Source organism: Halichoerus grypus, chromosome 5 (assembly GCF_964656455.1).
Source record: "Halichoerus grypus chromosome 5, mHalGry1.hap1.1, whole genome shotgun sequence".
Taxonomy (NCBI): Eukaryota; Metazoa; Chordata; class Mammalia; order Carnivora; family Phocidae; genus Halichoerus; species Halichoerus grypus.
Window position 1 is genome coordinate 67,343,804 of NC_135716.1, and position 12,476 is coordinate 67,356,279.

A 12,476-nucleotide genomic window follows, 5' to 3' on the forward strand; every position below is an offset into this window, starting at 1 on the left:
AGTCAGTATAGCATGCAACTCTTAGGGTCATGAATTCAAGCCCCACGTTGGGTGTGGAGCCTACTTAAAAAGAAAAAAAAAGAAAAAAAAGCTTATGGTATCCAGGTGCCAAAATCTACTTTCCAAAGAAATATTCTCCAAATTTTACAGTAAAGATAAAAGGAAAAGCAAGATTTTATGTACTAAATTTGTTTCTGTTAATCATAATCAACTCATTCAATAAAAAGGAAGTCCATCCATCAAAAAAAATTTACCAAAATGTAGTTGAGCACAGACTTAGATTCATTCTTCATCCTAAGCACTATAATTTGATTAATGGGAAAGCATTAAACTAAATGTTCTACTTGAGAAAAAGAAATATAGAACTGTCAGGGAAATGCTTACTGTTGTCACAGGTACAGTTATCATTGAAGTGACTTTTTTTTTTTAAGATTTTATTTATTTTATTAATTTGACAGAGAGAGACACAGCGAGAGAGGGAACACAAGTAGGGGGAGTGTGAGAGGGAGAAGCAGGCTTCCCGCTAAACAGGGAGCCAGATGTGGCGCTCGATCCCAGAACCCCGGGATCATGACCTGAGCCGAAGGCAGATGTTTAATGACTGAGCCACCCAGGTGCCCCTGTTGAAGTGACTTCTTGTATATTAACAAAATCTTGGTTACTCTGAGAAAGACCTATCATCTCAGAATTAAAATTATTCCCATTATGAAAAATACTGTATGAGGTACTAAAACTTACTCTTTCAAAATACCTAACAATATAAAATAGTATACATGACTAAAATTCATAGAAGATTCTAGAAATTAAAACCATTTAATAAGGATTTTATTATAATTATGCCTTGCTTAATTCTACATAAACTGCAGGTTTTCATCTCTTTCTGTGCAACTAGGTAAATGCCATATTTTGGAAATCCATCTCGAAGTTACAGGCAATTGAAAACTCTAATTTCTATATAGAGATAAAAGAGCTATTAAACAAAAAATTTCACTTGAGATTATGTTTCCTGGTCAATAAGGATTTATAAGAATGAAAGAAACTAGTAGGATCTAAATGACTCACAATCAAGTGCAACAAAAGTAAAATTTCAATAAAAGGATTATCTAGTCAAAAGTAAATTCTGTCGTGCAGATTACTTAATCTGTACAAATATACTCAGAACATTATTGGTTCTTTGTTTTCTTTCATTTTCCAGTTAAACTAGCTTTATCATTAGAAGCAATACGAACAAATAGCAAGTTAAAAGTAAAAAGTAAGCTCCCCTATCCACCTCTAGCCCTTTCTATTTTAAGTTCCTCCTATGGGTTGCCACTATAAGTAGCATACTAATACATCAATTTCTCGTTTTCTCAATGCAGACACTATCAATTCCCATTGTATGTAAGTAATTTATCACAGTGGATGGATATGTTATATTCTCCTTCTCTTCTCCCTCCTTACACTAGAAGCCACACTATTTTTAGTTTTAGTGATGATCTTTATGACTCTAAATAATATGCAAGGCACAAGTGCTTGATGTATCATCTTTAAACAATTCATTGTTACCTTCAGAAAGATGAGAAAAATACTGCATTTAGTTGTTACTCTTCCTCAAATCTTTCCTTCCCATTCCATCTCATAACATTTTGTTCTAACTATAACTAAATCTTTTACATGTTAGTGTCCATTTCTACAGATGGAAAAACCAAGAGGCAGCCTTCATTATGTAACTTGAATGATCAAGTACATAGTTCCTAAATTTAAAAAGTACAGCAATTTAAACCAATAAAGAAAAATTCAATGACATTCAAACTTTCCAAAGGGAAAGAGATTCTTCAAAGCATTTACTCATTTAACAAATATTTAATCACCTATTTATTTATCAATCATTAGGTGCTAGGGATTCAGCAGAGAACAAAGCAAGCCCTGCTCTCACAGAGCTTATGTTCCAATGAGAACATGATTAGCTAGCAATGTTATTTTCTTTTTAGCTTCCTTCACTTCTCCAAGGTCAGTGGTTCCCCACTGAGGGCTCATTTTCATTTGTCAGGCTTCGAAGACCACAGTGTGGAGATGCTTATAGTCCTGAGATAAACTACATACAATGAAGACCTATCTGATGCACAGTCCCTGTTGAGAGATACTTATTCTAGTATAACCAGTTACCAGGTGTTATCTTTCTTGAAATCCTTTTTCTGCTGAAAAACCTCTTCAGGTTACTTTCTCATGAAGCATAATGTGGCTACTCCTGTACACCTGAAATCTTTATTTTGCATTTCCCCTTCAATGATAAAATGTGACACTCATCTTTAAGAACATAATTCTATATACCCCATTCCCCTCCACTCTGAAATAAGATTTTCCCTATGAGTATCCAGAGTTGTAGATGGAAAAATTCTGATGATAATCTGATTCTCCTTTGTCTGTAGTAGGTAATTTGTCTTTTGCTCAGGAAGCTTAAGATTTTCTCTTTATCCTGTCTTTAGTTCTTTTCAATTTGAAATAATCCTGCTACTTACTCACCTTGAGCCCATTCCTTCTGAAAACATGTTATCTTTTGTCTTTGGACATTTTTCTCCAATCATTCTTCCCTTTGTTTTGGGAAATTTCTTTGATTTGAAATTTCAGATTAACTGGATTTAAAACATTAACATTTTATTATCTGCTGCGCACCGATTTTTTTTTGACATTCATGTTTCTCATTTCCAAGAAAATTTTCTAGTTTTCTTTTCTTTTTACATATGAATCCTTCCTCACTAACAAATTAAATTTTTTTATATTTTAAATTATCTTCTGCTCCCTAAATTCTTTGAGTTTGTCTTCACTGTTCTGCCATTAAGCTTGATTTTAATCAAATATATCAAAAGTATGTGTTCAAATCTAAGAATGAAGAACTAGGCAAATACTATGATAACTAGCATGGATTCCTCTTCCAGTTTTAAGTTTCACCAATATCCCTTACTCTAAAAGACACAGCATGACTTTCCAAGTATTATATTAACCTGACAAGATGTCTAGCAGACTCTTCCATGGGGTGCTTTGATGGCAAGGTAACCTGGGGACTTACTCCATTGTCAAAATAACCAGAAGAAAAAACAAAAAGAAAGTCAATTAAAGACCCAGTGATGAAAAGATGGAATTAGCTTCTTAAAGTCCTTGTCTTCTATCACAAGTAGGCCCAAGAACTTAATGAAAAACATGAACACACTAGGAAGAGAAATGAAAATTACTGTAACCACAGACCCAAATGTAAAATTTAAAACTAAAAACCCTAGGAAAAACCATAGGAAAAAATATTCCTAAACCAAGGAAAGGCAAAGATTTGGGGTCAGATTAGTATAAGCCTTCTAAAATTGTTTTTACTATTTAAAATTGTTTTGGCTATTCTAGGACCTCTACCTGATCTTAGCCTAGGGCTTATACTAGAAAAAAGGCATAAAGGACACCACAGATCAACTGATAAAGAGTATTGTAGCTATGTAAGAGAATATCCTTATCCTTAGGAAATATACACTATACTTTTTGGGGGTAAAGAACCATGATATATGGAACTTACTCTCAAATTGTTAAAAAAAAAAAAAAAACACACATAAAACAAACAGGGAAGAATGTTAATAGGTAAATCTGGATAAAAGGCATATGAGTGTCTCACATACTATTCTTATTCTTCCAAATAGATTAAAAATTATTTCCAAACAAAAAAAAAGAAGGAAAAAAAGATTTGCGAATATTGTTGCATGCTCAATCATTCCACTATATTACCAAGGCATCAATGTATTTTGGCTATTTTCCTACTGATGAACATTTAGGTTGCTACCAGTCTTTTTACTTCATTCTATTTACTTCATTCTTGTGTGTTTTCTGGAGTATTCGGGAAGTTTCTCTTGGGTATATATCCAGGAAAACTGAATTATAAAATATATGAAATGTTCAGCTCTTTAAGAGAATGCAAAACTACTTCCCCACATAGCTATTATCAATTTAATGCTCCTATCTGCAACTGCAGAAGAGATTTTGTTCATCTAGTTTCTCCAATACCTGATACCATCAAATTCCTTAATTTTGCCAAATGAATGGATATAAACTATTTTCTCATTATAGTCCTGACTTGTATTTCCCTAATTATAAGACTATCTTTTAATATATTTATTAGCCATATTTGTTTCCTCTTTCATGAAATGACTATCCATCTTTTGCCCATTTTTCAATTGGGTTCATCTTTTTCTCAAACTGATTCACAGGAGTTCTTTACATATTCTTGATACTAATTTTTGGTAGGTTACATCCAACATTCTTGCAGTGCCTAATATGTCTTTCTACTTTCTTTAAAGCATCTTTGGATGAACAGATTTTTTTTTTAAGTAGACTCCACGCCCAACGTGGGGTTTGAACTCACAACCCAAGAGTCACATGCTCTACTGACTGAGCCAAGTAGGCGCCCCTTAATGAACAGATTTTAATCCGGTCAAATTTTATCAATCTTTTCTTTTATAATTAGTACTATTGTGTGTCTTAAGAAATCCTACTTTACCCAAAGACCGAAGAGTATGCACCTGGGAAAATGTGACCTCCATATATTAGAAGGTTTGAAGAATTTCAGCAAAATACCAGAGGGGTCATGTTAAAAGAGAACACTAAACAATGACCTGCGAATCCTTTTATTTCAAAAAGAAAAAAGGCGTAACAAGTAAAAAGAATTCTACCAAAACACCACTAATTTATCCTTCTTGATGTAACCACGGAGGACCTACAACAGACAGGGAACAAGCACATCCTTCATCACTGGGATGCCAAGAGTATTTAAAAGCAGTTATGCTGGAAAGCTAAGCTAAAGTGCAAGCATGAGCTTATCTAAGAGAAAATCTACAAATAAAAGTCTACACATTCTTCCTGGACAAGGGATAAGAGCACCAGGAAGAAAACTGGGCAAGGATATATGATACCGCAAATGCTGAACAGTTAACAAACAGGGAAAACTGTTTTCTGACATGGTGGTTTCAAACTCAAAGCAAAGTTAAAGTACGCCTACTAGCACATCCATTGTACTGGTTCTCCCTTCTTACTCTCACAGGCTGATGAATCACTCTTTGAGTGGTAAAGTTGACAATCAACATGATTCTCTCATCTCCACATGTGCAGTGTGGGAAGAGAACGTGCAACTAACACGAAGCATTGAAAGGAAGAAAGAAAAAAACAACACAAACCTGTTTTGCAGCAAATACCTGACCTGGATGATTCTCTTCCAGGTTCAATGGTGAAAGAAAAAAAGTCAAAATGAGTCAAATCGTTTCACAAAAAAGGGTACTAATAAAACTATAATGAATCAAACTAAAAAGCTTCTGCACAGTGAAGGAAACCATCAACAAAACTAAAAGGCAGCCTACTGAATGGGAGGAGATATTTACAAATACAAATGACATATCCACTAAGGGGTTAAAGACCTGAATGGACATTTTTCCAAAGAAGACAGATGGTCAACAGACACAAGAAAAGATGCTCAACATCACTAACATTAGGGAAATGCAAACACAATGAGATCTCACCTCACACCTGTCAGAATGGCTAGTATCAAAACGACAAGAGATAACAAGTATTGGTGAGGATGTGGAGAAAAGGGAACCCTTGCGCAGTGTTTGTGGGAATGTAAATTGGTGCAGCCACTGTGGAAAACAGTATGAAGGTGCCTCAAAAAATTAAAAATAGAAATACCATACAATCCAGTAGTAATCCCACTTCTGGGTATTTATCCAAAGAAAACCACACTGTTTTAAAAATATGTATACACCCCTATGTTTATTGCTGCAATATTTATAAACAGCTAAAATATGCAAGCAACCCAAGTGTCCATCAATAGATGAACGACTAAAAAAGATGTGGTGTGTATTGTATATATACACACACAAATACAATAGAATATTACTCAGCCACAAAAAAAAAAAAAAAAAAATGAAATCTTGCCAAATGTGACATGGATGAACCTAGAAGGTATTATAGTAAGTGAATTGAAAGACAAATACCATATGATTTCACTCACTTATATGTGGAACCTAAAAAACAACAAAACAGAAACAGGCTCATAAATACAGAGAACGGTACAGGAGTGAGGGAGTGGGGGGTTGGGGGGGTGAGAATGGGTAAAACAGGTGAAGAGGATTAAGAGGTACAAACTTCCAGTTATAAAATGTCAGAGATCAAATGTACAGAACAGGAAATAGCCAATACTGTTAATTACTGTAGTAACTTTGTATGGCGACAGTAACTATACTTATTGTGGTGAACATTTTGTAATGTATTATAAGTGTCCAATCACTAAGTTGTACACCTGAAACTAACACTGCAGGTCAAGTATACTTCAATTAAAAAAAAAACAAAACTATATTGAATCCAAATCATGGCTGCCAGAAGTTAGACATTGGGGAAGAATGCAAATACAAAGGTATAGTACAAGACAATTTTCCGGGGATGATGAAACTACTCTGAATCCTAATTGTGGTGGTTATCTACAAATGTGTTAAAATTCATTAACTGCCCACTCCAAAAAAGTGAATTATACTACATGATTTAAAAAAAAAAAAACTTTTAAAAAGGATATGTACACGAATTTATAGGCGTTTCATTTACATTCTCCAAAAACTGGAAACAACCCAGAAGTCCTTCAAAGGTTGGATGGATAAACTGTAGTAAATCCACACAATGGAATGATGCTTAGTAATTAAAAGGAACAAAGAACTGATATATAAAACAACATTAATACATTGCAAAGATATCATGCCGAGTGAAAGAAGCCAGTCTTAAAAGATTACACATTGTGTAATTCTGTTTATATGACATTATGGAAAATGCCTTATAGAGTCAAAGAACAGATTAATCAAAGGGGGAAGGAAGCATTTGACTACAAAGAGGCAACAAAAGGGAATTTACAATTTTACTGTATGTAAATTTTAAAAAAGAAACAAGTTAAAAAGCATATGAAAGAGGAAGTTTCAAAAATGGTAATTATAGGAAGCAGAAATAAGCTTTAAACAGTCAGCTTTGTGCTCAATAAACAAGATGGATTCTGGATCAAAAAAAAAAAAACAATCAACAGATGTAAGTGGTAGCTAGATGTAATAATGTAAGCAAACTAATATTGTCACTGAAGAATTCAAAACTTGACAAATCACAAAATCAACACAAAGCAAACCAAATTAATGACATGGAAATTCAAATTTTAAAGTCTCCAAATGCAGAGAAAAATGATAAAGAACCAATAGCACCCGAGGACAAAGACGCACTGTATTTTTCGACATAACCAGAAAAAGGAAAATATAAATTAAAAATTCGGCCTATAGACAGATTAAGGAAAATTATAATAGAGGTCCATATTAAACACATTCCACATACATATTCCTATTCCAAGAATAATCTTTTGTGTACACAAACAGAAATAGCTATTTCCAAAGAAAGAAAATCTAGGCTGGCCTCAGACTTCTCCATGATATAAAACTATAAATAATGTAATATAAATATAAAACTGTAGGTCTAAGCCTGAATAAAAAGCCTGTGACCTAAGAATTTTATATCCAGGTAAACTACTGTTCACATATCATGGTCAAAGAAAGACATTTTCTGAATCTAGAAGGACTTCATATATTTATTATAAATATTTATATTATATATAAATATATATACCAAATTACTCTTCCTAAAAAAAAAAAAAATAAGTTACATAAGATTAAAAAAAAAGGATTCAAAATAAACATGTCAAAGGTGGGTTAGACATCATCAAAAGACTGGCAGTAAACCATGAAACAATTTAAATGTACAGTTTTGAAGTTTAAAAATTATTAACTTTAAATCACTATGGTATGTGATTGTAAAACAATATGTAACTGTCATAAATAATTCCTGAGACAATTATATAATAAAAAAATAAAACTAGGACTAAAATTTTCAGACTGGGTAGGGAAGAAATGTGGAAGACATACAAGGGTGACCTCTCCTTAGTAGTGGGAGGGAAGAAAAAAGTTGAGAAATAGTTCCTTGCCATGCATCTTTTTTCCCTGAGCAATCTCATCCCACTTTCACAGAATCAACTATTTAAGAACAGAAAGCTCCCAAATCTGACTCCCACCTCTAACTGCTTAATCAGAGATCTCACTGTCTGTATTTCTCCAAAGCATCTTACAGTCAGCACATCCTAAAAGGAAAACCTGTACCCCACTTTTCATACCCCAAATCCATTCTCCTGATCCACTATTCGTAATGGCAGTTACAATATGACCATTTACTCAACTGCTGAGCTCAAAAATTCAGGAGCTACTTTCGATCCCTTTTCCCTCATTCTCCCACATTTGACTGTAATCACTAGCACCAGAATCAACTAAGGTTAGCTCATTAAAAATGTACACCACCAGGTCCCTTATCAAATTACAGTTGACCCTTGAACAACATGGGTGTGAACTGTGTGGGTCCGCTTATATACAGATTTTTTCTGTCAAATACAGTCAAATACTGTCAAATACAGTACTTTCTCTTCCTGATGATTTTCTTAATACCATTTTTTCTCTAGCTTACTTTATTTTAGGACTACAGTATACAATTCATGTAACATACAAAATATGTGTTAATCAACTGTGTTATCAGCAAGGCTTCCTATAAACAGTAGGCTATTAGTAGTTAAGTTCTGGGTGAGCCAAAAGTTACATACAAATTCCAAACTAGGAGTTTGGCACCCCTAACCTGTACATTGTTCGAGGGCCATCCGTATATAAGATTTTCCTGCAGTGGGTCTCAAGAACCTGCACTTCCAAGAAGCACCTCAATAGTTTAAGTGCCCCAAGGTTTACAAACGACTGCTCTAGAATCATTATTTCAATTATTATTCACCAGTGAGGAATGTTCACCAAAATAATTCCCTTGTCTGCACAGACCAAGAAGCCACAAGACATGCAAGTTCACACATAGAAACAGAGTGTTGACATTTTACAGAGTTAAGTTCCCACTTTACCTTAATTTCTACACAAGAGCTTTCGATAGTAACCAACATAAATTATTAGAAAAGCTTCTAACTTTATCCCTGCTGCATTTGAAAAGAAATTTAAATGTACTACCTATGGAAAAGTCTGCTAGTTGTCTACTCCCTCCATTCTTTCTTTTTCAAAAATAGGACCCAATTTTCTTTTGTGGTTTGAAACAGAAAACATTCCCCAACCTGTCTTGCTCTGTGTGCCCTGTGATCAAATTCTGGCTTATATGATGCAAGCAAAAACAGTGCATAACTTCAGGGAAGTCTCCCTTAAGAGTCCCACAGAGGGTCAATAACGGAGTAAGAAATGAAATTCTGCAGTCAAAATCGAAAAGTCCATGCCTACCCAACTCTAAGCTGCCTTCCTAAAGTCAAATCCTTACTATACTTTGTACAAGTGCTCTAAGTGTACAAATTACAAAAATGACTCAGGAAAGAGTTTCAGGGAAAAAGTCTATTTTACTTCTCATAAATATGAAATAGTCAAACATTTATTTACAAAAGCTGTTTCAAACTCCTAATACATTTTTGCATAAAATTAATAAAATAGAATTAGTACTAGAGTCCCTCACCAGTTCCTAAGTCTGCTTAGTTATAAATGCAGAACTTATGGAACTTTGATGAACACAACTCAATGACCTTTATCCCCTGAGTATGAAGAACAGGCAAATTCAGAGTCAGGATGACCCTTGGGAAGAGAAAATGATGCCCATGTGCCATGAGAGGCCCTGAAGGGAGTTTGCAGGGCTCTGTTTCTTAAGCTAAGTAGTTGGTTTCCTTCAGAGTAAAGCTCCTAAACTCAGAATGTAATATTAAAAGGCATTAAAGAACACCCATCCATACACACCACCCCAATAAAAAGACCCTACACAAAAAATTACTGTACTCTTACCCTACGCATGGCTTCCTCCTCTTCTTGACGCTTTTCATAATGTGCAAAGTCATCAAAGATTGAGGTGGTATGCTTGAAAGTAGCAATTATTTTAAGCACTTGCTTAGCTTTTTCTAGGGGTACCTCTTGAGTGTCCCTTGAATTGGTAACTGGTTTGTTGTCATTATTTTCTAAGCGAATATGCCGTAATTGGTTATTGGGAACATCTTTGACAAAGATCCATTTAACTTCAAATTTGCCCTTCCACTTATCCTGAGACCAGACACCAGCATATGCATTATAGTCCACAACAGACTTCATTTCAGCCACTCCACAAAAATGTCCACTGCCATTCACACTGAAGAGTAAATACAGTGGGCCTTTCCCATTCAGGGAACGGTAAGCTGCATCCAAACGCTTATTACCATGCTCAGTACTACACCAGATAGAGTACTTAATTGAACGGTGTATGTCATCCTCAGAATAGCTTTTAATTATAAACACACGTCCATTCTTCAGGTTCCAGTCAAAGTCTTTGGGATTATAATTGTTTATGGCCTTTAGCTTTTCCAGCACTGGATGCACTTCTACGCTAGAAGGTGAAGCACTGACAGGAACAACACCTAAACCAAAGTTTTCACCGCCCACTCCATTGTTCTGGTTGAATCCAGCTCCCCTATTCCGAGGAGCTACCCAGCGGTTCTGCAGCTGCTGCTGTTGGGGCTGCACTTGGTGAGGCTGGGCCTGTGGCTGAGGTCCTTGTTGCTGCTGTGGTTGTGGTGGCTGAGGCTGCTGTTGAGGCAGTTGGCTTTGCACCAATGGTGGTGGTTGAATTAATGGCTGAGGCTGCTGGATTATAGTTTGAGGAGGCAGAACTGGTTGGGTTGGTGGAGCCTTTACCACGGACCCCTTTTCATCCCAAGTTCCAATATTCATGTTGTGTTTTATAGGAGGTGGTGGCACAGCAGAACCCCCAATTCCCACATTGCCCTTGGGTTTAAGTTTCGGTTGAGGTTTGGCAGGCTTTCTGGCAATGGCAGCCCAGGAGGTTGGTTTAGGCGCTGCACTGCTAACTGGGGGCACACTATTGGTTGCAATGCTAGTCATACCACTGCTGCTCAAGGCTGTACCTACAGTTTTTGTCACTGCAGCTGTCAGGTCACCACCAATTTTCAGTCCGGTCATGCCTTGCTCAATACTACTAATGCCAGGCACCTTACTCAAAGTATCATTGCCAAATCCAGCCTGTCCATCTGTAATAGCTCTCCCAAGAGAACTAGGTGGATAGCCATAACTGCTACTATAAGCAGAACTTTGTGTTGATTGTCCCTGAGATCCACTTGTCCCCCACGTAGAGAAATCAGCATTACCAGGAAAAAAGTTAAATCCATGTTGACCAAGAAATGGAGGGGTATTTCCTAATGCCCCAGGTTGACTAAACACACCATCTGGTATATAATGATGTTCTCCATTACTCATTTGTCCATAGGTTGTCAGATACGGCATAGGTTGGTCTCCAGCTGTGGACCATGCTGCTTCCCCAAGAGAATATGGAAATCCAATGGATGGAGCATAGTAACTAGGCATGTATGGATCTGACATTGGTGGATAGCTGTTACTCTGGAAGACAAAAGATCATAATCAGGAGCGAAATATCCTCTGACAAGCAGGGGGAAAAAAAGACTCTGAAAGATTAAAATCAAATATTTTTAAATAAATGAAAAACTGATGTGCCCATTCCAGATAAAATAAAAATCTCAAATCCGATTTTATCAAGACAAAGATTTGCTGGTAATTTTATTTTAAAATATTTGTTATAAAATTGCAGGATTTTTTTGGGGGGAGGAGATGGGTAGGATGGGGATAATTTTTAAGAGTCAGATCCTCTGGCACAATTTAAAAATACCATCATTTCTACAAAAATCTGAATTATAAACTCCGCACACACGAATTGATCATTTACAGCCAACTTTATTTTAAGCAGCTGATGTATCCAAAAATTTATATGCAAAGATTAAACAAACCTGGAAGCTATGCCAAATAATAGAGGAACTATAGTATACCTATCTATACGATGGAATCCAATTCAGCAATTAAATTTTGTACTTTTATTAAAATACTCAAACTGAGAAAGAAAATAATGATTCAAGATTATACCTATGGCATGATCTAAATGTTTGTTTTGTTTTGTCTTGCTCGTTTTGAAAAAGAATCAAAACAAAATCCTTACTTACTATGGTTTCTTAATGGTGGGATAACAGGTGCCTCTTTTCTTTGTATTCTAATTTCCAAATTTTACCCAATAAAATCACCTTCCTGTTCAGAATTTTAATTTAGAAACAGTGAGTTCCTGTATTTTTTTCCAGAATTACTGCAATTAAATCTCGTTTGTTTTGAATACTAACTAATCATTTAGTAATTTGCCAAAAATGAAGGCACCAAATTCTATTTAAAGGAAAAAAAAAACCCAACTTTGTTACTAGCCAATGTAAAAAATAAGGTATTTTAAGGATTTATTTTGAAATGGGTTTCTTAGGCCAAAAACATGTCTGAGAATAGATTTTCACTCTGGTTTAGCTGTGATTTTTTAAGTGTTGGACAAACCTTTAGAATGTATAG

General features: G+C 35.3%; 1 protein-coding gene across 7 annotated transcripts in view; it reads right to left on the minus strand.

Moving 5' to 3' along the window:
• YTHDF3 (YTH N6-methyladenosine RNA binding protein F3) overlaps positions 1 to 12,476 on the minus strand; it is a 39,754-nt gene that overhangs the window by 11,687 nt on the left and 15,591 nt on the right. For all 7 annotated transcript variants that reach the window (XM_036088919.2, XM_036088929.2, XM_036088924.2 and 4 more), the window contains one exon: positions 9,879 to 11,477. In XM_036088919.2, the coding sequence (XP_035944812.1) occupies positions 9,879 to 11,477 (1,599 nt within the window). The remainder of the gene's footprint in view (positions 1 to 9,878; positions 11,478 to 12,476) is intronic.